The sequence below is a fragment of the Larus michahellis genome, chromosome 19 (assembly GCF_964199755.1).
Source record: "Larus michahellis chromosome 19, bLarMic1.1, whole genome shotgun sequence".
Taxonomy (NCBI): domain Eukaryota; kingdom Metazoa; phylum Chordata; class Aves; order Charadriiformes; family Laridae; genus Larus; species Larus michahellis.
In genome coordinates this window covers 4914065-4941951 of record NC_133914.1, presented here as the reverse complement: position 1 = coordinate 4941951, position 27887 = coordinate 4914065, and the positions used below count along the sequence as shown (strand labels likewise).

Here is a 27887-nt window from a genome sequence, read left to right as displayed (position 1 = left end):
GTGCGGGAGGCGGCGGCGCTGGGCGGGAGCGGGACTCGAACCCGCGGCGCTCGGATGCGTGCGGTTGCCGCGGCGGGGCCAGGGCCGGCCGCGGGCCATGGAGCTGCCCACGGAGCTGCCCACGGCGGCCGGTACCGCCTGGGGCAACGGCACCGGCTGGGTCCCCCTGCCCGGCCAGGGGGCCAACGACACGGGGCCTCAGCGGGCCAAGAACGCCACCTCCATCCTCATCGCCATCGTCATCACCGCCCTCTACTCCGTGGTGTGCGTGGTGGGGCTGCTGGGCAACGTCCTGGTCATGTACGGCATCGTCAGGTGAGAGCGGGGCGTCCCGCAGGCACCCCACGCCGGAGGGGGCGAGAAGGGGGAGCGAGGGGGTGTCTGGGGTTGGGGGGGGATGGGGGGAGCAGGTGCAAGAGGGGAGCGTGCGCTGGGGGTGAGTGAATGCGCACCGAGGTGAGCGTGCGTCGAGTGTGAGACGGCAGCCGGAGTCACTGCGCACCGGGGGTGAGTGTGCGCCAGGACTGGGTGTGCACTGGGGGGGTGAGTGTGCACCGGGGGGTGAGTGTGCGCCAGGACTGGGTGTGCACTGGGGGGGTGAGTGTGCACTGGGGGGTGAGTGTGCGCCAGGACGGGGTGTGCACTGGGGGGTGAGTGTGCACCTGGGGGTGAGCGTGCACCATGTGCAAGAAGTGAGATGGCAGCAGAAGCGAGCGTGCACCGGGGGTGAGACGGCGGCAGGAGCAAGGGTGGGCATGCACCGGGTGCTCGTGAGCAGGTAGCACGGGGATGGGTGTAGCCGAGGGGTGTGATGTGCGTGAACAGCGTGTGTGCGAACACACACACACACACACACACACATGTGTGCGGAGGATGTCCAGGTGCTGTGCGAGAGGTAAAAAGCAAAGACTGTGCGCGGAGCAGCACGCGAGTGGGCATTTGTTGGGGGGGGGGGAAGCTGGGGGACACACCCCGACCCCGGCATCCGCGCGTTCCTCACCCCTGCGTGAGGACCTGGGGGAAGAGGAGCCGCAGGGCTGGTCACGCCGTGGTTTGGGAGAGGTGACAGGCTGGGGGATGATTATTTCCAACACCCAAATGCCACCGCTAAGAGCTGCCCTGTTCGCGGGGAGGCTCCCGAATCCCCGAGCACCCACCCCGCCGCCGGGGGAGAGGGGCTGGTGGGATCCCACTTGTACCTACCCCCCCCTCCATCGCCGCGACCTGAGATGCTCAGGGCACGAATTACCCGCCCCAGCCCATTCCCGGCCCCGCTGCCAGCTCGTGTTCGTGCCTTCGGCATCTCCCGCAGCCGCTGACTCCTGCCTTTCTCTAACAAAGAGCAGGAGCCCGCATCGCCCAGCCCCAGCTCACACCGCGCCCGAGCCATCCTCAGCACCCCCCCGCCAAGCTCCTAGTACCGACCGCCACAGCGAAGAGACCCCCCCTCACATCCCAGGGGACCCCGAACCCCGCTTTGGCTCCGTCCGGCATCACAGGGGGAAAGCAGGCGCCGGGGCTGGTGGAGGCACCTCTGCGGAGGCTTTCCCTGGGCAGGGAGGGGGGTTCTGCTGGGTTTTGACACCCCGGGACAAGCCGCAGGACACCAACGCCCCCCCTTTTGGCAGATGGGGCAGGGTGAGACGCTGCTGCGTCCAGGCCAGCGCTTCTGCCGGGGTGCAAAAGATCCTGCCCGTAGGAAGAGCCCCTTTATCCGAGCCGTTGGTTGATCCTCTCTGGGTCAGACGGGTTAACGTGGCCAGGGCTCGAGTTAATACGGGCCAATAAAGCCAAATCTCGCAGACCACCACCAGGGCCCCCCCCGCCGTGGTCCCCAGACCCCCCCACCCCGGTCCACTGCGGGATGGCAGCGGAGCGGGAGCTGCACTCACCATCTACACCCCGCTGTCGATGGGGCAGAGCCTTCACCACCCCCGGCCCGGCAGGACGGAGCGGTCGTCTGGCCCCCTCAACGCACCCCATCCCACACCCGAGGGGGCTTGTCCTGGGGTGGGGGGGGGGCGGGGAGAATTCATGGTGTAAATCCCAATTCCCATCACCCCAGGAATTGCTGTAACCCCAGCCCAGAGCCAAAACCCCAGGGCCAAATCAAAACCTGTGGCTGGATTTAGGCAAAAATCCCCCGCACACACACCCCCACCTCCCCAAATCCTCATTTTTTTAACCATTTCCATTCCCCCCCCCCTTCCCCCCGGCGCGCTTGCAGTCCGTAAGGGTCGTTACAGGAGGGTCAGCACAGCCCGGCAACTGCCTGCACACGAAACAAATGCGGTGACTCACCGCGGGGGAAGGAAACCAGCCTGAAACGTGCCCACCAGCCCCGCTGGGCTGCCCATCACCCTTGCATCTGGCTCCCCCCTTGCCGGGTAGCTCCGCTCCCGTGTATTTTTAACCATGGGAGAGGGTGGGTGGCAGGGCGGGGGTGTCGCTCCCGGACCCTACCTGATGCCAGAGGGGATTTTTCATCGACTCGAAGCGGCTTCAGTAAAAAAAAAAATAAAAAAATAATCGGCCCTAGACTGAAAAAGCAAATGAAGGTAATTGTCGCAGAGGCATACGCCACGTACGGTGTCACGGTGAAGGATGAGCGTTATTAGACCCCCTCCAGCTGGTGCTGCTCTCGGAGAAGAGGGAAGGCATTTCGAAGAGAAGGTTTTAACGTGCAAACAATGTCCTCCCTATTTAACTCACCGACGTCGCCTTAGAAAGCCTGACTCTGCAGCATCCCCGCATCCCGCCACCGGCGTTTCCAGCCCCCCGTTTTCCAGCCCACCGGCTGATACTGGAATTAAATGCGTCTTAATTAAAGGGAATTAAATGCCGTCCTCCGAGCCGCTGGGGCCGTGGGGAGCCACAGAGCCCGGCATGTGCCTTTGTCCCTTGCGTGGCCGAGACCGGCTGGAGTTTGTCAGGTGTTCGCTGGCAGAGCTGCTCCACGTTGGTTTGGGCTGGGACCGGTTCAGCGCCGCTGGGGAACCCCGTATCCATGTGGGATAGGGCTGTGAAATGGGATGGGCTCGGGTTCAGACCTCCCTGCCGGGGAGATGCTGGGAATCTGCCTTGCGGCCCTGGGGGATGTCTCCTGGCGTCACCTCCCGCCGCCGCCAGCCTGCGGGCACAGCTGGAGCGCGTCCTGCGGGGCTTGGGGACCTCGGCGTCCCCGGGGGATGCTGAGGATGCCGCAGAGGCCGTGGGTGCCAGGGAGCGGGTACACGCAGGACCCTGTGCCGTGGCCCCGGCTGAGCTCCCCAAAGGGACACCTCGGACACCCAGCACCCCGAGAGCCGAGCACAGCCCGGACCCAAAGCCCCCAGGGAGCTCAGCCAACCCCCCCACCCCCAGCACCCTCCGACAGCGCTGACGGCGACCGGCATTGCAATTACCGCTGCATCGTCGTCAGATGCTTTTAAAAAACACCCCTGGAAGCCAATTCGCAGCTGCGAGCTCAGGCTTGCGAGCGCCCACGGCCCCGCAGAGCCCATCAGCCCCCCGCCAGCCCCCCCCCAGGGGCTGCCAGGGCGTCCCTTCGCTGGGCGCAGGCTTCGTTCAACGGGACTCTTTAAACCCAAGGCTTAAAGCTTTTTAGCGTCTCCAAGAGTTTTGCAAGGGGTTTCTTTCGCTTATTTATTTCCACCCCCGCCCCGGAGAGGTTTGGCGAGCTAAGGGGGAACGCAGACGCCGGCATCACCGCCGGGATGCCGGGATGCGGAGCCGCCCTGCGCTCGCTCCGTCCCTTCGAGCATCATCCTGCCCTCACACACCTCCCAGATTGTTTCGTTCAAGGGCGTAACTTCCCAATCAAGGCACCGGCTTAATTGCGATGGGTTTGGCGATGGCTTTGGCAGCCCCCGGCAGCTCCATCAGCAGGAGCGGCCGGTTGGCTCTGCTGCGGTGGGATAAACCTGGAGCGACGGCTTCGTTTGTAGCTCTGGCGGGGAGGGGGGGTCACCACGATGGACCCCCCCACCCACCCACCCCATGCAGTGGGTTTGACCCTCAGCCCAGTCCTGGAGGGGGTCAAATCCTGCCCCAAAACCCCAGCTCCGGGGGATAAATTAAGTCATCCTCAACATCCCGGTTCATCCCCATCATCCCAGTTCATCCCCATCGCTGCTTTGCCCCCACCAGTACAGCCCCATCCTGCCCCAGGGAGGGGGCTACAGCCCCGGCCCCCCCCGCCATCTCTCAGGGGGTTGGGGACACGTTTACCCCGCACGGCCGAGCACGGCGTGAATAAGGGATTTTTTTTCCCCACTTTACTCGAAAAGCAGAGATCAAAGAAGCGTGAATCTACCCGAAACGACTATTTTTTTATTTTTTTTTAAATCTAGGTGAGGCAAAAACCTGACAATAACACAAATTCTCAGGTTGTTGTTTAACCTGGAATGAAACTTTTTTCTAAGAGACGCCTTCGCAAAAGAGCTCGGAACATAACGCTGAAGAGAACTGAAAAGGGCTTTTCAAGGAAAAGACTTTTTTTTTTTTTTTAATGCCATATTTAAAATTAAAAAAAAAAAAAAAAACCAACCCAAAAAACCAAGTTCAACTCAAATATTTCCACCCTCGGGCAAGGGGCCGCCATTTGCAGCCGAGGTGGATGGGGAGGGGACGCCGTTGGAGCTGGGTGCCACCCCAGCTGCTGTTTTACCCCCAAGAGAGATGGGGTTTGCAGCCTCCGTCTCCTGGCTCTACCGTGTCTTTCCCCCCCCCGACTCCCGTCGGCACGCTCTCCTGACCCTCCTGACATGGAGAAATGGATAAAACGAAGGGAATTGATGTTATCGGCAAGCCCAGGAATGCTTTTCCGACGCCAACCCGCTCTCCTGGTCTCCAGCTTGGGTGGAAGAGCATCAACCACCCGAGATCGGAGCCGTTCGATGCCCTCACCCCAATTTACTCCACGTACCCCGTCACGCCATGGGGTTCTGCCGGCCGGACCAGTATCTTTTCATCTGGCAACCAAGGGGTTGTCTCCCCCCATGCACCAGGGCCGAATTCAGCCCCTCCTCTGTTGAGGACCCCCACCCCGGGGATGCTACGGGCAGGTGTCGCCAGGCACGGAGAGGCTTGTCTTCAAACCGACGCTTTTGGTAATTAATGAGGGTGCATCTAAATGAGCTCGGGGCTGCGGGGAATGCACCGGCTGGATGGCAGCGCACGGGGAGGGTTGGAGCCGCTGGCGTAGCCCTGACTTCAGCCTCGCAAACAACCCGGCGGGGAGGGGGAGAGGGCTGCAGAGCCCCCACCCCAACCCCCAAAGTGTTGTCCGTTGGGGACCCCCAACAGCCCCGTTGGGAGCAGGGATGAGCTTCCATTTCAAACCAGCTGTGCCATTCAAGGCATCACCTTGAGCAACACCTGCAGGGCTGGATGCCCCGAGGACATAGAACCATAGAATCCCAGAATGGTTTGGGTTGGAAGGGACCTTAAAGCCCACCCAGTGCCACCCCCTGCCCTGGGCAGGGACACCTCCCACCAGCCCAGGTTGCTCCAAGCCCTGGCCAACCTGGCCTTGAACCCCTCCAGGGACGCACCCTTCCCCAGCACCCACCAAAACGATGCCTCATCCCTTCAGGAAGGGTTTTTGGCACCCAGGACCGGGCGTTTCTCTTACCGGGATGTGACGAGGACCAGAGCCGGCGTGCCAGCCACGGGTGGCCGCAGCCCTTGACGAACACCCCGGGGGACGCGGCATCGTACCCCGAGCCACGTGGTGTGGCCGAGGCAGCCAGGCTTCCCCAAAGGCTCTGGAGCTCCAGCCTGGCTAATTGGGCTGCTTCCAGATGGCCTGTTTCCGGGGGTAATCGATCCAATTTCTGCAAGTAAACTCGACAGGGAAGCAAGCTAGATAATCACAATTTACTGGGTGGAAAATCAGATATAAAGGAGGTTTCAGGAGGTAAAAGGACATTGTGCAACTGATTCGGGGAAATGGAGTAAATCGATTTAATTAGAGAAGCGACTCCTCTGAAAATTTCTGCAGATTTCCTTTGAATAAAGGCAGCCACGGGAATGAGTGTCCCCTCCCTGGTCAGGTAAGGGATAGCTGCTTCGGCAGGTTCTAAGCCACGTTCTGCAGGTGCTGGATAAGGTCTCATGTGTGCGTGTGACCCCCTGCTCAGGCACCAGGACTTCAACACACACTAAAACCATGCACAAACCCAAGTCCTTTCTCAACGTGCTCCTTGGGGTCCATCCAAAAAGCTGCTGAGCACGGCCACGCTGCAGAAGGGCACGTTGCAAGCATGTACCTTTGCCCACCGAGGGTGATGGCACCTTGCGAGCAGCCAAGGAAAGCCAGGCGGTGTCCCCTCCTCATCACTTTGACTGCCCGCACACATACTTGGCCATGGTAAGCCAGCCCTGACCATCTGGCCTTCTCTGCCACCCCCAGGTACACCAAGATGAAGACAGCCACCAACATCTACATCTTCAACCTGGCCCTGGCAGACGCGCTGGCCACCAGCACGCTGCCCTTCCAGAGCGCCAAGTACCTGATGGAGACCTGGCCCTTCGGGGAGCTGCTCTGCAAAGTCGTGCTCTCCATTGACTACTACAACATGTTCACCAGTATCTTCACCCTCACCATGATGAGCGTGGACCGCTACATCGCCGTGTGCCACCCAGTTAAGGCCCTGGATTTCCGCACGCCAGCCAAGGCCAAGATCATCAATGTCTGCATCTGGGTGCTCTCCTCCCTCATCGGCGTGCCCATCATGGCCATGGCGGTCACCAAGTCAAAAGGCAAGTGGCTTCTGGGGAAAGGTCCCCTCCTGTCCCATCTGTGACCCTCCTGGCAAACCCTGATTCTGCAGCAGGTTTGAGCTCAGGGATGGGCACACCTCCATGAGGCCGTAACCATGCCCTGCCATGGAAAATCCTCACGGTGTTATTTTCCATCTTGGCTGCAGAGGTTGGAAACGGTCCCAGAAACTGTCTTCCCGCTTCCCCATCTCCAGTCCAACCAGTGCCTCTCCCCAGCTCCTGGCACGCAAATCACGTGCCTAAAACCACCCCCAATGGTGATGCAGAGTCCCCGGCTGGCCCACGCTAAGGTCTGCAGCTCCCGTGTGAGGACACCAGCCCTTGGCTGCTAGGAAAGCTCTGGGCATCTTGAGGAAGTGGACAGGTTTCAGTGGAAGGTGACATGGGGATATGTCCACCACGGGGGTGGGGAGGGGACAGTGTGGGGATGGCCCAGGAGGCTCTGCAGGGAGCAAGTCCCTGGGTCACTGCACCCACTACATCCCATCGGCACCCCAAGGGCAGGGGGCTGGTGGCACAAAGCGCCTGGGGAATCTCTCCAAAGAGCTGGTGGGTGGGCACGGGTCTCCTTGTGTTTTTATCAAGCACGGACATGCCCCAGCCATGACCAAGCAGACGGTATTCATGGCAGACACTCCACCAGCTCCCTCTTTGATCGTCCTCTCTCCCACAGATGGGATGGTGCTGTGCACGCTCCAGTTTCCCGATCCTCCCATCTACTGGGACACCGTGACCAAGATCTGCGTCTTCATCTTCGCCTTCATGGTCCCCATCTTGGTCATCACCATCTGCTACGGGCTGATGATCCTTCGCCTGAAGAGCGTCCGCCTCCTCTCAGGCTCCAAGGAGAAGGACCGCAACCTGCGGCGCATCACGCGCATGGTGCTGGTGGTGGTGGCAGCCTTCATCATCTGCTGGACACCCATCCACATCTTCGTCATCGTCTGGACGCTGGTGGATATAGATAAGAAGAACCCCTACGTGGTGGCCAGCCTGCATTTCTGCATCGCCCTGGGTTATACCAACAGCAGCCTCAACCCCGTCCTTTACGCTTTCCTGGATGAAAATTTCAAGAGGTGTTTCCGAGAGTTTTGCCTGCCTTTCCGAGCCCGCGTGGACCAGAACAGCTTCTCCCGCGCCAGAAACACCACGCGGGAGCGCGTCTCCACCTGCACCCCTTCTGAAGCCCGCAACAAGCCAGCATGACTAGACGTGGGCAGCCTCCAAGGGGGCTGCCGGGGCCACGGAGGGGACGACCTGCACTCAGAAGTGACCCAGGTCACCACCACGGAGCTCTAGCAGAGCGGTGGCCTCAAAGACTTTTTCGTCTCGGAGAACCGAGGATGGGGGAACATCCCATGACCCAAGTCATGTTGGGAGAGGACCAAAAGGAGAAGCAACCTGGGCAGAGCTGCTCTGCTGCTGCTCCCACCGCGGCTGGGGAGATCCGACGGCCCCATACACCCACCAAGGGCTGTCACCCTCCGACACGTGGCTGTCAGCAAAGCCCAGGCATCCTGGGACACCACGGTTGCAATGACCATGTGCTTCTCCTCCTGCATGGGCCAAGACGGCATCGCAGTCTGAACAAGGGGCGAAACGCTCCCACGGCAGAAGGGGACTGTGTCGGGGGGCGATGCCACGTCATGGGACCTCACTCCATCCCCCTCTGAGCTGTGTCCAAAAACCAGACGGAGACGGGAAGAGAAAACGATGCCGCTTCAGAGACAGTGTTATCAAAGAGCTCCACATCCATAGGAAAAATTTTACTGGAGTCCTTCAAACCGGGACTGGCCCCCGAGGACAACTTCCTACTCTTGAAGTCATTACTGTATTATTTAGAGACCTCTGACCGCAGCCAGGGCAACCCTAGACATGGATGTGATGCTGGGGATGCGGCCAGGGGACCGGTGGGGAGCGGGGCGCGTCCCAAGCTCACCCCGCGTCCACGTGCCGATGCCAAATTCCCCAGGCCCAGCATCCGTCAGGGTGGCGGGGAACCGCTCCTCACCCTTCTGCCTCCAATGCCATTAAGCTCGAGAAAGATCTCGTTACGGGAGCAATTTGTAGGGACCTGAGGAGTTCCTCGCGGCGCTAAAGCAATTAGGATGGACTAATGGGCGGCGCTGCGAGGACTCTCCCTCCCCTGCCCGTTGGGTGAAGGACGAGCAGCCGCACTGCCCAGAACTCCTGTCGCAAAGCCAAAAAGGAGAGGATTTTTTAACTTTTTTTTTTTTTTTTAGTAGAAGATGGGAAAAACATCACCATCATTTCATAATTCCCCAAGCAGGGCCAGAGGTCGTGCAAGCACTGAGAAAGGACCCACGGCCCGCAGGAGGCAGAGATTCGGGGATTTGGTGCTCGGCGCTCACCTGGATGGAGCAACCATCCTTCCGAAGAAGCGGCCGAGCTCCAAGGCAGAACATCCTGCAGGAACCACCAGCCGGCGACCTCTGGACCGCGTTATCTGCTGCTAAACGATGACTGATGGGTCCTCCCAACCTTTCGCTCCCTGAATTCCTCCCCACCGGCATCCGGCAGCCGCGACTTTCCCTTCCTCTCACCTTCCCACCATGGCCGGGAGGTCAACCAAGCTGAGGAGGAGGAGGCTCGGAGGGAGCAGTAATAGCATTTAGTGGACAAATTGATGCAGCTGGAGGAAGCAGGCGAGCGCCGGGCTGCACCTGGGGCTGGTGGGCTGGCTGGGGAGCCTGGGTCGCGTCTCTGGTTTTTCCAGTTGCATCAATTAAGCCTAATCAAAGCCATTACCTCTCCTTACCAGCCCTACCTTTCTCCGGAGCCTGTGGAAATTGCGGCCTCCCCGGTCGGAAGGCAGCAGCCGCCGAGGCAGCCAAACCCCGTTTCTTTTTTCAAACGAACCAAAAAGGGTGAAATTGCCCATTCGGATCTCAAATCAGTCGCCGCTGGAGCGCGCGAGCGATCCTCCTCGTCTGCCCGCACTGTGTCCGCCCCCCTCTCGCTCGGCGTTGCATCAGCCCAGACATCTCCATCTCCCACCCAGGGCTCCTTGGGATCCCTTTGCAGGCACTGATGGGAGTCCTGGACCACCGGCAGAGCCACACATGGTCTCCTCGTCCCCTGCTGCCACAAGCATGGCTGCTCATGGAGCATCGGGTGCGGGAGGGTGAGCAGGATCAGCTCCAGGGCAGGAATTGGGGAAAAACCCCCAGGGTCCCACGAGACTGAGCTTCAGCTCCATGAGAAGAGAGACTAAGGTGTCCAGAAGGAGCTGGAGACCATCCTTCAGCTTCCCACCTCCACCCAACGTGGGGGGAAAACTCTCAGGTGGGAAAGGCTCTTGGTTTAGAGCCGCTTCATGGCAAGGGTGGGACGTCCCAGCAGAGGTGGGATGTCCTGGTAGGGGTGGGATGTCCTGACAATGCCCCAGCAGGGGGTGGATGTCCTGGCAAGGATGGGATGTCCCAGCAGGGGTGGGATGTCCCTGCAGGGGTTGGATGTCCTGGCAGGGGTGAAATGTCCCAGCAGGGGTTGGATGTCCTGGGAAGGATGGGATGTTCCAGCAGGGGTGGGATGTCCCTGCAGGGGTTGGATGTCCTGGGAAGGATGGGATGTCCCAGCAGGGGTGGGATGTCCCGGCAGGGGTGGGATGTCCTGGGAAGGATGGGATGTCCCAGCAGGGGTGGGATGTCCCTGCAGGGGTTGGATGTCCTGGGAAGGATGGGATGTCCCAGCAGGGGTGGGATGTCCCGGCAGCGCTGGGATGTCATGACAAGGGTGGGATGTCCGGACAAAGGTGGGATGTCCCACGCTGTGGACCAGGACACCTTGGGTTTCACTCCAGGCTTCAGCATGAAGCTGAATTCCAGCTTGATATCTCGATTTTTGGGGGGTAACCCCCCCAAAAATGTCATGACCCAAAATCACCGATCTCTTTAACCCGGCTCCTCTGCCCCAGCGCAGCCCCTTCTGGGACGTGTTGGGGGGACCGAGCCACGAGTGCTGGGGGCTGCACGGACTCCGCGGGCAGCTCGGCCCCCCCCACCTCCAAAGCTCAACCACCTCCATTTCCCATCCCTACGGGATCCATCCATCCCGGGGAGCCCTGCCAAATTCCCAGCCTGCTGGGAGACGTGCCTGCAACGGCCTTAAAGCGGGTTAAAAGGCTTCAAGTCATGATTTTTTTAAACGCGGCCGCACTCGGGCAGAGCTGGGAGCCCAGGATGCGGCGAGGAACGTGGCTTTTCTTAGCTTAGGTTTTGCTGAATAGGAAAAAAAAAAAAAAACCAACAAAAAAAGAGAATATTCCTAGGGAAAAGAGGACGCTGATGGCAAACGCCACACCGGAACCTTCCCAACGCCACGGACCCAGAGCATCACCCGCCTGCCCGTTCCAGCTGCATCCCGGCAGGCGCCCGAGGGCTGGTCCAGCTTCTCCCCGCAACAGGCACCCACCCGAAAAACCAGTTCCACCAGCCCCTGGTTTCGGGCTGGGAAACTGGGGTCGAATCCTGACCCAGGGAAACATCACCGGGAGCTTGTGTCTGCCCCAGGGGCGGAGCCGCGCCGCGGCTGGGATGCTCGGAGGGCGCTCTGTGTACTTATATATAGATCTATATATCCCTGTATATCTCTCTCTGTCTGTAGCTGTATGAAATCAAATTGACCCCATCCCACCCCCCCCCGCTATAGCAGCGCCCCCCCCCCCCCAGCTACCCTGCGTGTGATGGAGCCGGGGACCTCGCAAAGTGCTTCAGCCAATATTTCCAGCTCCAGCCCTCGTGATTTTGGGCTTTCGATGGCATTTCTGTACGGGAGCCGCGCTTTCTAAAAAAAAATAAATAAATAAAATAAATAAGAGATCGCAAGCGGTTTCCAGCTCTCCTTCGACTCCCAGGCACTGAAAACGAGCCGGGTCCTGCTCCGGGTGGTGTTTTGGGGAGAGGATCTACCTTTCAATTCAAGTTTTAAAAACTCTCCCGTGTTGGGAAAAGCCACTTTCCTGAAATCCCGAGGTTATTTTGCGAGCCCCGGTAACCAAAAAGCCTTTGCACCGCACCAGTGGCTATTCCAGGCGTCCCTCTGCTGCCGGTCATCAAGACAGAGTTTTATTTTAATAGCCCAGGAGCTCAAACGCCGGCCCAAATTAAGTTTGTAATTTAAATGCAAATGAGGATTTAGTGCAAAAGCAATGGAAAAGGGTATCGGAGCCTGTAACTCCACTCCCGCTAAACGAGGCCTTTGGATTTTTCAAGTCCTTATCGTTTCTGCCGCCTCGGTTTGCGAAACGCTCTGCGAGTTCCCAAAGAACGGGAAAACCCTAAAGAGCACGGGCTGGATGCGAAAAGCAGATTTCCAGGCGGGAGGTGATTTTTAGCAGGGGCGGCGTCGCTCCGGCATCGCTCCGAAACCCCTCTGCCGTCATCCGGCGCCCTCGGAAAACGACGCCGGGCACCGGCTCCAGTGATTTCACAGCCCAGTTAAACCAGCAGCCGGCCCGGCTGAATAATGCAGCGACACGGGAGCAGCCACGCACCCACAAGCTATTTCCAGGGACCGTCTTCGCAGCCTGATAACACATTTCCTACCGCAGGAAACAGTCTGGTTTGTTTTGTTTTTTTTTTTCCTCCCCCCCCCCTTTTTTAATTAATCCACCAACTAACGAACCCTAATGTAACAGGCTTTCTTCTCACACTTGTGATTAATTACGAAGCCGCCTCTTTCTTTGTCTGCGCCGCGCGCGGGTCGAGGCTGACTTTGTAATTGCGGAATTACGCGCGTGGAAAGGAGTAAAGCCGGCTTTCCCGGCGAGGACGCGGGCGATATCTCCCCCCCTCCCTCGCTGCGGAGCGGCCTGGGCTGGATTCAGGCTCTCAGCCCTGAAGAGACGCTTCTTGACTCGCAATTCATCATTTAAAAAGAGAAAAAAAAAACCCAACAAACCAAAAACCCAAACACTATGAATAATTCCTAGGGCTTTTTTTTTTTTTTTTCCCCCCCACCCCCCCCTTCCCCCTCATCTCCTTTCCTCCTTACAAATTCGGCTCAAATGGGCTGTTTAATCCCCCCCCCCCCGGCCCCACAAGCGGGGATGGGGAGGGATGCGGAGCCCAGGGACCGGCTGGGGGGGGGAGTGGGGGGGGGTGGTTGGTGTCCCCTGGGAGCACCGGGGTTCCCCTTCCCCAGCTCCGGAGGGATGATGGCCTGAGCCGGGTAAACCGTTTTCTCTTATTTTTGGGCTGTTAATGGAGAAAAACCAGGAGTCCGGCAGTTTTTGGGAAGGGACGGAGCTCCACGCAGCGCTATTTCAACCCAAATCCCACTTCCGAAACACTCAACGCGCTCCTCTACCAGGAGCCACACCAGAGCATCGCGCACCCCAGTGAGACTGGGATGTACTGGTCATGTACTGGTCAGGTTCCCGGCCTTAACGATGAGACTCAGGGAGGTGGGGAGACCCCGGTGCCAAGGGGGGGCCAACCCCTCTCCTTTGCTTACAGACCCACCATTAACAACCCGCGCCACCCGACGCGCTGCAGCGGGCTGATTAATTAGCCGGTTCCCGCTAATTTCCCCGCTTTCCCAGGGAAACCCCCCCCGCCCCCCCCCCCCCAGGCCCTGCCACGGGGGAACTCGGCAACAATTAAAGCTCCTTTGCTCTTTGAGGCAGGAAAAGAAGGACAAGAAATCAACTCAAATGTCTCCCAAACCCTCTCGAAGACGCAATTCCCTCCCGGCAGATCCCGCAGGAACATCGCAGAGGTAGATTTTTTTTTTTTTTTTTTTGGCATCCCAAAAAGCAACATGTTAAAAAACAAGGGGAAAAAAAAAAACAAACGACCCACCCATGGCTCAAACAACACGCCAAGTGCTGTTATTTCGGGGACAAAAGAGCCTCACAACGCCGGAGCTCATCCTCCGCGGATGCTGAAAGCCCCAAATCCCACGTTCCCATTTTTGTCTGTCAATTAAAAGCCTTTTACGCACTTGGAATAGCAACAGATGGGGACCGGGAATGCGGGATCGGAGCCACCAACCCGGGGACTCCCCCCGGCAATGGGAAAGGGTCCGGTTGTGCCAGTGGTGGGAAACCCGGCAATCGGACCCTGGCACAGATGGGACCCCGCCCCCCCGGGACCCAAATTCCTCCTCCTCCTCCCCAAAAACGTCACCACCTGGTCCCGCTGGTGCAAAACCCTCATTAATAAGACATTTCCCTTTCTTCAATTAAGCTGTTTTCCTTCGCCCACCCTCTCCCCGCTGCGCGGGGGCTCATCCTTCCCCCAGCTTCCAGCGGCTTCCCATTGAAGTGTCACTCCGGCTCCCAAGACAACACCGGCTGATTCATCAGCTCCGAATATTTTAAACCCTATTGTTCTCCCCAGATCTGTTTTTCCCTCTTTCTTGAAAACACCGGCGGGCTCCCTACCCACCAGGGGATGTCTTCCCCTTCCCAGGAGCAGGACCGCTCCCTTGAGGACGGACGGATGGGAACGATCCCATCCCATTTGGGAACTATCAGGGTTTTGTCCCCAGCTGCAGGTGATGGAGGAGGGAATTGCGTCGGGCTCCTGGCAGGATCCGGCCCCAGGGGGGGACCACGCAGGACGCTCCCACCAGCCTGGTCCCTGCTCGCGCTGCAAGAAATTACCCCAATCTGGGGGACGGATGCCAAAATCTGCCCGTGCTAAGGGGACGGGGAGCAACTGGGAGCACTGGGATGGGGGCTCCCGGCTTGCAGGGCAATCTGGGGAAGAGGTGGAGGTTGGCAGGTGTCCCTGCCCCGGCGTCGGTGTTACCCAGAAGGGACAAACCGTCCCTTGGCCAAGAGGCTGGATGGGTGTTTGCTCTGGGAGGTTGTCAATGGTGCCCGGGAGCGGACCCCGGCCACTGCGAGAGGCTCCCAGCTCACCGGCAGCCGAGGAAATAAGGAAAAATCCCACTCAGCAGAAGCGGGGAGGAATCCTATCCACCCACCCGGCATTTTGCCCTGTGCCACAAGGTGCTGCGCCCCGATGGGGACACCCCGCTTCGGAGGGACGGGAGCTTCTTGGTGCAAGCAGGCCAGGATCCCCGGGGAAAACCTCCCCGCGTACCAACTCAGCCCCTTGAACCAGCTTTTCTTGGTTCGGTTTTGCACCGTGAACCTCTTCCCTGTCCAAGGGTGGGACGGAGAAGGAGGGACGGGGAAGAGCCGCCCCCAGCTGACGGTGTGGGAGAAGCTGGGAGCGGAGCCGGACCCACCGGGGACACCAGCCCCAGGGACCAGCAGCCAAAGGGGCGACGAGGAGGCGACAGCCAAACCCCAGCCAGCCCCGGGTTTGCACCGGGGATGTTCCAAAGCCAAACCCATTGGTGCCAGGCTGGAGGTCCCTCGGGTCCCTCCCCAGATCCCCCGCACATCCCCTTCCCCTCCGTGCTGCCAGCAACGCCTGGCGGGGGGCTCCAGCCCTTATCAGAGCAAGTTTTATCCTTCCTAAAATAATTTTCCATGGGGTTTTGAACAGGACACCACCTCTACAGAGCCCTTACCCTCTTTGGCAGCTGCGCTATCCAGGAATTGCACCAAAAGCCACACTTCAGACTCCCCAAATCCAGCTGAACCGACAACTTAACCCATCTGCATCCAACCCCAACCCAAAACCCGGAGCCGCCTCCTTCACTCGGGCACCCGGCAGAAAAAGAAGCTGCTCTTCCAAGCCCAGCAAGCCACCGTGGCTCGTCAGCATTGCCCCGCTGCCAGAGTCGTCCCACGTCTCCCTTTATTAAGTCTCTCTGCGTTTTTTAGCTATAAATAGGCCGGCGAGGTTCAAAGCGAAGGGCGCGAAGACGCGTGAAAAGCAGCGGCCGCAGCGGGACTTTGCAGAGCCGTCGGTGTCACGGCGGCATCGATGGGCTCGGAAAAAGGGTGGCAAAGTAACTCAGGGGGAGGTGCTTTTTTTTTTTTTTCTTTTCTTTTTTTTTTTTTCCCCTGGAAGGGCTATAAAAATATCAGTGCTGTTTTGGGAAATAAGACATTAACACCGAGCTTGTCGCTGGGAATCAGGCCTGAGACGACGAGCAATTTTCCCCATCCAGCACCCGCGGACGGAGGAGCATCAAACGGAGGGTGACGGTCCCCAGGGAGCCCCATTAGCCACGACATCAGCGAACACTCGCCCATGGCTCAGCCCGCGGTGGTGGCAAATTACAGGCTCCATCTTTGGCAATAAAATACGCCGCCATGGGTCCACATCCCACCTTCAGGCTTACACGGAAAATAAAAAAGCCCTTTGCAAGGCCAACAGCGCACCAAACGCAAACCCGGCCTTTAGTGGCGGGTGCCTGCAGCACCCCCAGCCTCCTGCTGGACCCCCACCGGCTCTGCGCTGAGGCCGTATCTCATTGCACGTTAAAAATCATCCTTTCCCAGCCCAAAAGACGCGGGAGCAATGGAGACGAGGGGCTGCGGGAGCCTGAGCTGCCCCCGGTCCCCAGCAACCTCCTGCCCAAAGCCTATCCCCGGCTAAAAGCTCATTAAGGAACCTGCTCCCTCCTAAACTAATTAAGAGTAAACAGACAGTGGCGGGGGGGGGGGTCCGGTCACACCAGGGTACAGAATTTTGCTCCGTCGGTGCCAGGACACACACGCGCATCTGGCTCGGCTCCAATGGAGTCACCGTGAGTGCCCAGCCGGTGGCAGGGATGTGCCAAGTCACCTTCCAGCCGTGCTGGTGGCCTCAGCCGTGTCTCTGGAGGCCCAAATGTGCCAGGAATAGGGGGTCCCGTGGGGACAGGGAGGGTCCCACGGGGACCGTCCCCCGTCTCCCTGCCCCACGTCCCCCACTCCAGTGGCCCGGGTGTCCCCAGCGCCTTCTCCTGCTGCCATCCCGCGGCCATGTCCCACAACTGCACATGTCCGCCCACGGATGGCACTTAGACGGGGCTGTGGCCACGCTGGGACCGCGCCAGCATCCAAGGGTGGCCCCTGCAAAGCAGGCACCCATCTCGGCCCGTCCCCACGCCCCGTGGCAACAGAAGACTTGGCCCCACGCCGCGGTGGCCACGGCAGCCCCTTGGCCAGGGGTGGCAGGAGGCCAAGGCGTCCCCGGTCCGTCCCCATCTCCCCCCAAGCACCGGCCGAAGGGTGCCGAGCCTCTGCTCAGCCCTGGGGTCCCTCGGCGCAGATGCCAAAGCTCAGGTGGCAGCGCAGCTCCCCTGGCAGCTTGGGAAGAGGAACGTGGCAGGGTTCATGGAGAGAGGTGGCAGGAGGGGACACCGAGCAGCCCCTTCCTGGCCTCAGACATGATCCCCCCCCCGCCGGCTTCCAGGAGGGCTGCCCGCCCCTCCACGCCACAGGAAAACCCCGGGTTTATCAAAACTCATTTATTCCAAATGTTAAAAGATAACAGTTTTCTTCCTCTCTTCCTCAATTAATCAACCAAAATACTTTACATTTTCTCTTTAAAAAAAAAAAAAAAAATTCAACCTATTCTGAGCCCCAGCCCCGCCCCACCCCCCACCCCGCACACACCTCCCGCTTCCCCCTATTGCTATAACTTAACAGGTAAAATCTAATCGTCGCACACCCCCTTTCTCAGTCCAGGTACCTGGAAGGCAGCACGGAAAGAGAAGATGGGGGCAAGGCCGGGCGCAGGGAACGAGAGCAGCTGGACCGAGACCGGAGGCGATGGGGAGGGAGTCCCGTTGTTTGGAGCAGTTCCATGCATAGCTGGGTTTTGGTTGTCTTCTCAGCGAGGTCCCTAACAGCAAATGAAGCTCTTTCCTCAGCGAAGAGAAAAAAAAAAAAAAATCAAAAAATCGTGAAAATAACAAAAGTTCTCACCCGTGGGATGGATTTTGTTGGGTTTCCGAAGGCAATGGGAAAGAACAAGAGTGGCCCGGACTGCAAAAAGCAGCGCCGGAGGGGGCTGCTCCAGGCGGAAGGACGCGGGGGAACCTGCTCCCGGCCCCGCTGCCTGGGGGATTCTGGCTCAGATAAATAAGCGGTGATGGGAGGGGGGAGGCAGGAGCCCCCCTTTTCCAGCAGCCCCAGCTCTGTACATAGCGCAGGACGGGCATCGTCCAGCAGCGTTCCCCCTCCTTGCGGGCTCTCGGCCGCCCGGGAGCATCTCCCCACCGCAGCCATGAGCGTCGGGTGCAGGAGAGAACCCCCCCCCCCCCCCCGGAGAGTTTCTGCTGGACTGAGATCTCACCCGGAACAAGCCCCAGTGGGGTTTGCTGGGCGGCAGCAGACAAATCCAAGTCGGAGGTAAAGATGTTCGGGGTAAGGGGATGGGGGGAGCACCCAAAGACGGGGGGAACACGGGGATGGCAGAAAGCCCGATGCCCAAACCCTTTTGTGTAGTGAAGAACGAGGCCCTCAGCTTCGCCGAGAAACATTAAAAAAAACACCCAAACCGAACAAGAAGTGGAAAACCCATCCGGCCACAGCACTGAGATCAGGTTAGGACCAAGCCGATCCGGGGGAGCTGACAGAGCACCAGGCACCACGGGAAGACAGACACGCGCTCGCAGGGAGAAATCATGAGCATCCCTGAAGAGCCCTGCTCCAGCCACGCAGACGCTCCCGGGGCCCGGCTCCGGGAGCCCCCCCCCGCCCTCCCCACCACCATCGGCGGGAGACCAGAGCTGGAAACCGGTCGCCCGACCCGGGTGGAAGGTGGGGGTGTGTGCACGGGTCCCGCGATCCCGCTGGGCTCGGCTGCGCGGCGTCGCTTCATCAACTCTGCTCTTTGTCCTTGACCAGCAGCACCGTGTGTTGGCCGCCGCTGGACACGGCCAGGACCGTGCGGTTTTCCAGCTGCTTGCCCGTCATCTCCACGGGGCTCCAGACGTCGTCCTCCTCTCCCGTGCCCAGCTGGTAGTTGGTGCCCATGCCCCAGGCAAACGCTCGTCCTGAAATGGAGGTGAGGCAAGTTTTGACTTCGAAGTGGTTGCACAATGGGGTGGGGACTGGAACACCTCTCTTATGGAGAAAGGCTGAGGGATTTGGGTCTCTGGAAAAAAAGACGACTGAAGGGGGATCTTTTCAATGCTGATAAATACTGAAAGGGTGGGTGTCAGGAGGATGGGGCCAGGCTCTTCTCAGTGGGGCCCGGGGACAGGACAAGGGGTAACGGGCACAAACTTGACCATGGGAAGTTCCACCTCAACACGAGGAGGAACTTCTTTGCTGTGAGGGTGGCAGAGCCCTGGCACAGGCTGCCCAGAGAGGTGGGGGAGTCTCCGTCTCTGGAGACATCCCAAACCCGCCTGGAGGCGTTCCTGTGCCACCTGCTGTGGGTGACCCTGCTCTGGCAGGGGGTGGGACGGGATGATCTCCAGAGGGCCCTTCCAACCCCTGCCAGTCTGGGATTCTGTGACCCATCAGCCAAACCCAAGGGGACTTCGCACCCCGGCAGGGGGATGAGCAATGGGTGACAGGCAGAAGGAAGAGGAGCAGCGCTTGCAACTCAGAGAGGGGTTTCGTCACACAACCAAGGCAGCGTTTTGTCCCCAGGGAGAAAACCAGATCCACCAGCCCACTGCAAACCCTCCTCCCCACAGCCATGGGATGCTGCACACAAGCATGCCCAGCACAAGAGCACAGGGGTCTCACAGCAGCGGAGTTCAGGGTGCAGAGAAGGGACCGGCAGGCCAACGACTCCCTCCCGGTCAACACCCTGTTACCAACCTTGCTGCCAAGGGCCCACAAAAATATTTGAGGAGCAGCTGCTGCCCAGCTGCCCCCCAGGCCGGGTGCTCAATCAGTGCCAGGACCTGGCTCCGGTCCCAACCCAGCCAGCAGCGTGTGATGAAGCTGTGTGGGGCCAGATGGATCCAGGGGGGCCAGGATGGAGGGATGAGGGGTGGGGAAGGTACACAGGGTGGCATTCCCAAGCCCACGGAGGCCTGCGGCACTCACCGTCACTGCTGACGGCGTAGCCGACCGATGCACCACACGCAACGGAAGAGATGCTGGGGAGCTCCGGGATGACCGTGGGCGTGCTCTTCTCCTCCGCCCCTGCCCCGAGGCCCAGCCGGCCGTACTCGGCCCTGCCCAGGCTGTAGGCTTTACCTGGAGCACGACAGACGCACAGGAGAGGTGACTCGAGGGGGGCAGAAGACCACAGCAGGCCGTAGCTGGACCCTCTCCCCCTGGTGTGACTCCTGGAGGAGTGTCGCTCCTCCCTACCACACCCTAGATCCCAACCAGGGGGTGCAGGGTGGGATAGAGACCCCCGAGCTCCCCAAAATCCACAGGGTGGGTGGGTGCCTGGACAGACTATTGAGCCTGTGAGAGCAGAGGTCACAAGCGACTCCGGGTTCCTGCCATCCTCCCCTGCCCCTCTTTGCTGCAAATTCACACCACTCTTGTTGCCTTGAACACCGAGGTTGGAGGGCTCCAGCACGTCACCCTCACCCCAACACCTCCCCATCTGGGACAAAAGCCATGGGGAGTCCCCCGCCATCCCGGTTTGTGTGACACCCAGCCCACCCGTCACGCCGGTGCTCACCCTCCGAGTCGACGCACACCGTGTGGTGCTGCCCACCGGAGAACCCGACCCAGGACTTGGTGGAGTTCTTGAAGCACGTCAGGTTCTGCGGGGAGAAGCAGGGCTCGGTGCCCTGGGTCCCTGCGGGGTGGGACACACAATCCCAGGCAGATCAGGTCAGCGGGTACAGACAGCCCAGGCCAGGCGCCAGCACCGAGCCATCCACCCCAGGGCTCACCCCACCAGAGACTAACACAGCACCCTAAACCCCCAAAATCAAATTTCTGCTCAAACCCATGAGCTGCAGGGGCTGGGACCTAAACCCAGAGCTATGCGAGGTGACCCCCCACCCCAATTTCCAGCTCCAGTGTGTCCAGCGGGTGCTTGGTGTTCAGATTCAGGGTGCCCAGCAGCGTCTCCCGAGCAGGCCAGGGCAGCACGGGACCGGGGAGTCTGCAACGGGACCGAAGCAGGCAGGAGATGTGGAGGGACATAAGTAAAACTCACCCAGCTGGTGGTAGTTGGAGAGGCCGAATCCATAGATGTGTCCCTCCTGCGTGACGGCGAAGGTGAAGTAAGCCCCGCAAAAAGCATCCTGGAAGCGCATTTTGCCTCTGTTGCCTTTGCCTCTGACAGGGACGCGCTGGGGGACTAGCAGGCGCTCTGCGGGCAGGAGACAAGGTGTCACACGAGGCCTAATGATTTACACCCTTTTCATCCCCCCCTTAGATCCAGCTTACTGAATCCAAGCAAGCGATTTACACACAAGCCCTTGTGCAGCAGGGGAAGAGACTGGGTCTCTCTGCTCCTCTGCAAAGCGCAGAGGTGGGACCGAAGGACACAGCACCCACGCGCCTCCGAGCACCAAAGCGACTCACGCAGCCCTTTCCTTCCTCCTCGGTTGGCAAAAAGCGCAGGCACTCTCCCCAGCTGGCCCTGCTCGCCGCAGCCGCACGTGAAGAGGTCACCGTCCACCGTCAGCATCACTAAGTGGTCATTCCCTGGGAGGAGATGGAGGGAAGAGTGAAGCAGGAGTCACGCTCCAGGAAGCCAGCAAGACCCCGGGGCTGCGAACCCACACGTAAACCCCGGCTGCCCCAGCTTTCTAGAATTCGGTGGGGATACCTTGATGGCAGCTTCTGGCACAACTTAAAACAGGAGGATCTCCCTCTTCCTGATCCCAGTTCCCCATCTGAAACTCCAAAGAAGTTTCTGGACAAGTTCACCAGCTGTTCTGCTCAGCTTCCCCAAGTCTAGAAGAGGGCGAGCGCTTTGACCCTGCGGGGTCGCGGTTAGGGCGCTCTTGTGAGGCATTTTTCATCGGATTGGGTCAAATATTAACAATATTGTTGGGGCTAGAAGAGACACAAGGTCTGTTCTCTCAAGAGACAGATGAGAGCAAGCACAGCCTTGTACCTGGCTCAGAGCAGCCAAGGGGGGAGGAAAAGGACATGGACCTTCTGGACCTTCACCTCCTCCCGAGCATTGCAACACGCCCGACCCGCGCGCACCCCAGGACCTTGCTCACCTGAGACAATTTTAATGACGGGTGCACTGAGCTGGAGCTGCACAGGAATGGAGCTCGTCTTCATGGGCTCCAGCAAGCCAATCACCCCGTTGTTATCCTGGGTGGAAAGAAGACACGGGGACATGAGTCACAAAGGCAGCAACCACCATCAGCAGAGCTTCCAGTGTCCGAGAAATCAACGTACCCGGAAAGAGCCCCAGACAAACACCCTGCCGTCCTCCGTCAGCGCAGCTGTGTGACTGTCTCCCGCAGAGACCTGCACCACCTTTTCCTGCAGCTCCACCAGCCCCGGTGTGGTCTCCGACCCTTCTGCCGAGGTGTCGCGCCCGAGGGCGCCTTCATCGTTGCAGCCAAAGGTGTAAATCTGCAGATACGAGAGCGAGACAGTCAGGATGGGATCCGGAGGGGCAACAGGTTGAGTGTGAAGCTGGGGGACAGAGACCCAGCAGGCTGAACTATCCCTTTGACCCCATAAAATTTTGTGATCCATGGCATGGAAACCACACTCATCCCCAGAGCTGGAGTGAATGTGGACAGAGCAGGGTCTGATTCAGACCCTCTTGCTCCAGAACACGTCCCAGAGCTTGCAGGGAAGCGCGGCTCAGCCTCCCCATGCTCCCCTCGATGCTGCACTCACTTTTCCCGTCTGGCTAAGGCACACCGTGTGCATCCCTCCGGCTTCCACCTGCACCATCATCTCCGGCAGCGTCACCAGGGCCGGCTTCTTCCTCTCCATCACGTCCTCCCCCAGGCCCAGCTGGCCGACATCCCCCTGCCCCAGCGTCAGCACCAGGCCGGGCTGCGTGCGGTGGGACGAGTGGCAGACTGCGGGGCAGAAAAATAACAGATACAACATACCGGGGGGAAAACAACCCTTCCATTAAAGCTGGTCCCCAGGAATGGGGAGGGAAAACTGATGGGGATTTTTCTTACCTTTAATCTTCTTCTGTCCAGGAGAGTCGTCTTCTGGCACCGGGCTCTTCTTTGCAGTGCGTTTCCCTGGCATCATGCCTCGAACCTGAACACCAAAGACACCCTGTTAGGGGCTTTGCTGGAGAGTCATGGCACGGTGAGCAGTTCTTTGGTGTCTTTTTCTCCCTTCCTTCGCTTTAAAATCACCTCGGATCACCTGAGGGGGCGGCGACTGAGGATTCAAGCACCGAGCTCCCACTTTTAGAAAAACGTAGGGTTTTTTTCCTTGGGTTTTTTTATCCACGGTCCCCACTCTCAGGCAGACCTGAACCTCCGTCGGGTGACGGCACCCGGAGAATGCGGCCAGGCCAGGCCAGGCCGGGGAGGGCCCCAGCCCCCGCCTGCCCTCCCCATACAGGAACACGGTGCCGCTGGGGGGGGGGGGGGGGGAGGGCGGGGGAAGGACGACCCCGCGACCCCCCCCGTGTCCCCCATCCCAGGGACGGAGCCGTGTCGCCAGGCGGGGTGTCCCAGCCCCACGGCCCCCCATGGACCCGCCTCACCGAGCCCCCCCCCTCCTCCCCTTCCCGCCGTTTGAATTCCCCGCCCCACGTGTGGCCGCACAGGCCCCGCCGCCCGGCCCGGCCTTCCCTCCCGCTCGCCGCGGGGACCGGCCGCACCGAGGGCGGGCCGAAGCTCAGGGGGAGACCCCCCCACACACCTCTCCCCGTCCCCCGGTTTCCCCAGCCCCCCCCGGTTCCTCCCCGTCGCCCCCGGGACCGCGCCGCTCACCCACCTCCGCTCCGCCGCCGCGCTCCCGCAGCGCGCATGCGCCCAGAGAGGCAGCGCCCGCTCTCCCCCCCTCCCCCTCGGCCGGGCACAGCGCGCCCCCTGCCGGCCGGGAGGACCGAACCGCCCCCCTGCGGGCGGGGGAGAGACCTGCCACCCAAAAAATCAGATATTTAACCCAAGGAGAGACTAATTGGGTGCTGATAATGATGCAGGATAGTTATCAGCAAAATCCGGTACGTGCACGCTCTCTGGTCTGGTAGACAGGACTATAACAGCGATACCATCTAATGGAGGCTGTTATTCAGCTATTTGATGAACTTACAATACTAATTTATTATTCTAACAGGTTGCCCAGAGAGGTGGGATATATCCCATCCCTGGAAACATCCATGGTCAGGTTGGACGAGGCTCTGAGCAACCTGATCTACCTGAAAACGTCGCCGCTCACAGACTAAGTGGCCTTTAAAAGTCCCTTCCGAGCCAAAACATTCTGCGATTTAACTTATTTACGCCCCATTCGATCTGTTTGGATTGGTTTGTACAAAAGCCAGAAGTTCGGCCGCTAGGACGCTAGGAGGTACTCTGAAGCCCACCGATTCGGCGTAGTTAACGGAGAGGGCGAGTTGATTTCACACTGGGAATTTTTCAAAGCACCTACAGTAGCCTTTTGAACCACTTCCAGCATAGCAGAGATGTTCCCAACAGCCTTCTCCATCTCTGAATGTCTAATTGTGGAAATAACGAATGCAGGAGACTAAAAGCATCTTGTTTAGGATATAAAAGGGTTTTAGTAGGTGTTCCTGCCCATGGGTCACCACCACCCGTGCTGTGAACCACCGCGGCGCTGGCAGAAACGGCACCAACTGCTGGGTTTTGAAGAGAAACTGAGTTTCATAAAGCACGTTTGACCCAACTGAACTGTTCAACAGGGTCAAACATCGTTTGGACAGCAAGTTCCCCAGTTGCGGTCAGAACCCGACCATGACTTTGCCCGTTGCGTGGAACTGGGACTGATGAATTTATAGTATTTTTGGCATCTGTGCCAAATGTTTTAAGTAAGGTTCCAGGATTCTGTTTATTTGAAAAGAGCCATTTGTCAGCAAAGATTCATCTTCAAGAGTTGCAAGGACTCCTCAAGAGTCCAGTTATTGCAATTTTCTGGTCCTCATAATGATGACAATACAATTATCTTAAGCCAAAAGCCCTATTTCTTTGGCTTCCCATGGGGTTCGCTGATTGAGGGCACACCCCGCAGACCACCGGGTTCCTCCCCATTGTGGCCCTCCATCCTCATCTGCTACACACCACTCCACCATCAACCCACCATTTCAACTGGAAAACGCACTTTTATTCTCCTGCTCCTGTAGCCAGTGGCCCAGGTGTCCAGGAAACACGCCCAGAGGGACACAACTCTAGCACGTGGATCAGGAACAATCTGGGCATGAACATACACTTTCATTAACGGACCCCTTCCCTTTGGTATTCAGGATATCTTAGGATCACAGAACGATCTGGGATGGAAGGGACCTTAAAGCCCACCCAGTGCCACCCCCCTGCCCTGGGCAGGGACACCTCCCACCAGCCCAGGTTGCTCCAAGCCCCGTCCAACCTGGCCTTGAACCCCTCCAGGGATGGGGCAGCCACCCCCTCTTTGGGCAACCTGGGCCAGTGTCTCACCACCCTCACAGCCAAGAATTTCTGCCTCAGATCTCATCTAAATCTCCCCTCTTTCAGTGTAAACCCCTTCCCCCTCGTCCCATGGCCCCCCTCCCTGCTCCAGAGTCCCTCCCCAACTTTCCTGGAGCCCCTTTAAGGGACTGGAAGGTCTCCCCGGAGCCTTCTCTTCTCCAGGCTGAACAATATCCAGCCAACTGCTGGGGGCTGGCAGAAAGTAACCCATTAACGGGTGTTTTAACCCTTTATTTAAGCAGAACCTTCTCAGAAGGCTGCTGACGCCACCAGCATTGTTCTTTTGCAGAGGAGCAGCGCCCCCCCCCAGCAAACCCGGGGTACAGACCACATTAACTGCTCTGGGTTTAGCCCACAATGGCCAACATAAGGGTTCATCGGCCAGGAGATGATCCAAAACTACACCAAAGGCATCACCTCCTCCTAATCCAGCCCAAGCAGCTATTACCACGAGTACAAAGTGGGCTTCTGCACCTCTCACCACCACATTCCTAAGAGGACAGACAATTAACCTTCTTTGGTTATGTGGGAATAGTGGGAATCCCACTTCTGACTAAGTGAGAGGCACCTACAGCCGTACCTGAGATTTCTTTCACATTCCGTGACTAACCAAGCAAATCACTCACAAAGAAACACACACCAAGCCAAAAAGAAGTAAAGTTTATTTAGTTCTCTACTGCAGCTATAGGTTTACAATCAGTCAATACTTAAAGGCATTATTTGAGGTAACACAGATGTACAAATTCCTGCTCTCGCCCACATCCTATGAACAACCCCCGGTATTAAGTTTCCCCTGGAACATCCTCGCCATCAGGCGATCGCATCAGGCCAATTCATGTCTTCCCCGGCAGCTGGCATCAAGGGTGGCCCCGCTGCTGGGCGGATGCGGGTCTGCAGCCCAGCGGGCAGCAAGTCTGAGTCCACACGTGGCTTCTTTTTCTTATACTCTTCTTTCACCCCGGGCTCCCACTCTTTGAGAGCACCCCAAAGGCAGCTCCTTCCTGGTGGGCCAGGCCACTCGAGTCCCGCCCGTGACTCTGCGGTGCCTTTCGGGCATCTACATCTTAAAGTCATCACAGCCCCATGGCTCTGTCTGCTTCTCTCGTGTGTAGCTCACCCCAGGCCCTGCTGCATTGTACCACAAAATTCAGCAGCAACACAACCCATCATGTAACCGAGCCTTTTCTTCTGATACACAGGGATCTTCTCCTGCTTCCAGCCGTTTCAGATCTCTGTGGCTACATTTTGACTACGCATAACACATGAACTGACCCTTAGTTATCACCTCTATTTATTATTTGGGCCGGTAGCCTCCATATACTCACCCTCTCCCACTAGACACATCGATTCTCTTCAGTTGTTAGCATCTCATCACAAACACTCATCAGTATCTGCAACAATTTAGAAAAAAATAAAATAAAGAAAGCTTACTACTTGGCAAAAAGCACATAACGTTATTAGGTACGCGATGAGGTAAAGTCCAGCCACGCGTTCCCAGTTCTAGAGCAAATGTGACATGTGCCTACCACGTGCTTTCCCCCAAAATCACCCCAGTGCTCGGTATTAATGATACATTCCTCTTTACAAGGGGTAAAAGTCTGCTGGGACCCATTAACACACAAGAACGGGTAATTACAGGGGTCTAAGCCTCCGTGACTTTCTACTAACTTTGTTTCTGCTCTTTCCCCAATTAACGAGTCGTACAAATTAGGCCTCAAAACTAATCAAACAAATATCATTTACCTCCACTTCACTCTCCCCCTTTAAGAGAATTCAGGAATCCGCTTCTTTCCCCCCTCCATCCAGAGCCCAAAAATATCTTAAAAGCTAGGGAACATCTACGGTAAGCTTTCGCTGTTGAACAACGCTTATGAAGTCTGCATCGCTATACAATTACTTAAATCCGATCTAATTCAGCTTCCGTAAGCCACTTAGAAATACTTCGAGCTTTATTGAAGCATAAACCGACGAGGAACGCATAATTATTTAAGCAGAACCTTAAAAGCACAGTTAAGAATATGACACGATCAGTGCAATATTACTCACCTTCCAAATCAGTGCTCCACTCACTTCAAACTTCTCAAGTTTAGAACTGGAAATACAAAGAAAAACAGGATTTTAAGCAATTGCCGGGAATTTCTCCTCTAATCCCCCCCGCCCCGTGCAGAGCGGCACATGTCTCCCCATGTCCCCCCGCCCCCGAAGCCATTTTGGGTGGCAGAGCTGTTTCCTGCATGGTTTGTCTCCCCCGTCAGGGCCCGAGGGCTCGGGGAAGCAGTAGGAATATGCAGGCTGCAGGCCCGAGGCCCGGCTTGCTCTCCAACGTCGTGGAACGGGACTATACGTCATGGGCCCGAAGGCCTACGCTCCCCTGCGCCACACGGACAGAGCCGAGAGAGAGCGACTTCTCCGGATATCCACGTTGGGTCGAGGTTTTAAACCGCCGTAGCCCCCTTCACCCCCCACCAAACCCCCCACTCGCCCCCTCAGCAGCGACGATCAGTAGCGCGGAAAGAGGGACGCGGTGTGCCCGTAGCCGGCCTCGGGGTGTGGGGACCCCACGCCAGCAAGCAGGGGAGAAGGAGAAGACGAAGGAAAACGCGAAGGCCGCAGCCCCGGAGCCCCCTTCGCACCCACCTGGAGCCACCACCGCCGCCCGCGGAAAAAGAGACCGAGCTCTCGCGCGTCGCGGTATTTATAGAGCGGGCGGGGGGCGGGGCTAA

General features: G+C 58.6%; 2 protein-coding genes and 1 non-coding gene across 8 annotated transcripts; 1 reads left to right on the top strand and 2 right to left on the bottom strand.

Annotated features, from left to right (window-relative positions):
- On the top strand, positions 1-11462 carry OPRD1 (opioid receptor delta 1). 2 transcript variants are annotated; one of them, XM_074562644.1, is made up of 3 exons: positions 1-315; positions 6416-6765; positions 7460-11462. In XM_074562644.1, the coding sequence occupies exons 1-3, from the start codon at positions 98-100 to the stop codon at positions 7990-7992; spliced, it is 1101 nt and encodes a 366-aa protein (XP_074418745.1). In that variant the 5' UTR covers positions 1-97; the 3' UTR covers positions 7993-11462. The 2 variants fall into 2 exon arrangements, with proteins under 2 accessions (XP_074418745.1, XP_074418746.1); XM_074562645.1 differs by lacking the exon at positions 1-315 and adding an exon at positions 391-507.
- Positions 7605-27820, bottom strand: RCC1 (regulator of chromosome condensation 1). 5 transcript variants are annotated; one of them, XR_012584193.1, is made up of 13 exons: positions 27802-27820; positions 27211-27256; positions 26490-26555; positions 22705-22789; positions 22409-22596; positions 21956-22135; positions 21772-21868; positions 21122-21244; positions 20751-20906; positions 20265-20384; positions 19673-19825; positions 17355-18663; positions 7605-7737 (listed from the first exon to the last, which is right to left on the bottom strand). XR_012584193.1 is itself a non-coding variant. In XM_074562641.1 (12 exons), exons 4-12 carry the CDS (start codon positions 22778-22780, stop codon positions 18488-18490), a joined length of 1269 nt encoding a protein of 422 aa, XP_074418742.1. In that variant the 5' UTR covers positions 22781-22789; positions 26490-26555; positions 27211-27256; positions 27802-27820; the 3' UTR covers positions 15165-18487. The 5 variants fall into 5 exon arrangements, 3 of the variants coding, with proteins under 3 accessions (XP_074418742.1, XP_074418741.1, XP_074418744.1); XR_012584194.1 differs by lacking the exon at positions 7605-7737 and adding an exon at positions 11517-11592; XM_074562641.1 differs by lacking the exon at positions 7605-7737 and having other exon boundaries at positions 15165-18663.
- On the bottom strand, positions 27386-27590 carry LOC141733250 (small nucleolar RNA SNORA73 family). Its single transcript, XR_012584247.1, has one exon. It is a non-coding gene; the product is annotated as a small nucleolar RNA SNORA73 family (small nucleolar RNA).
- Positions 27821-27887: the final 67 nt, after the last annotated feature.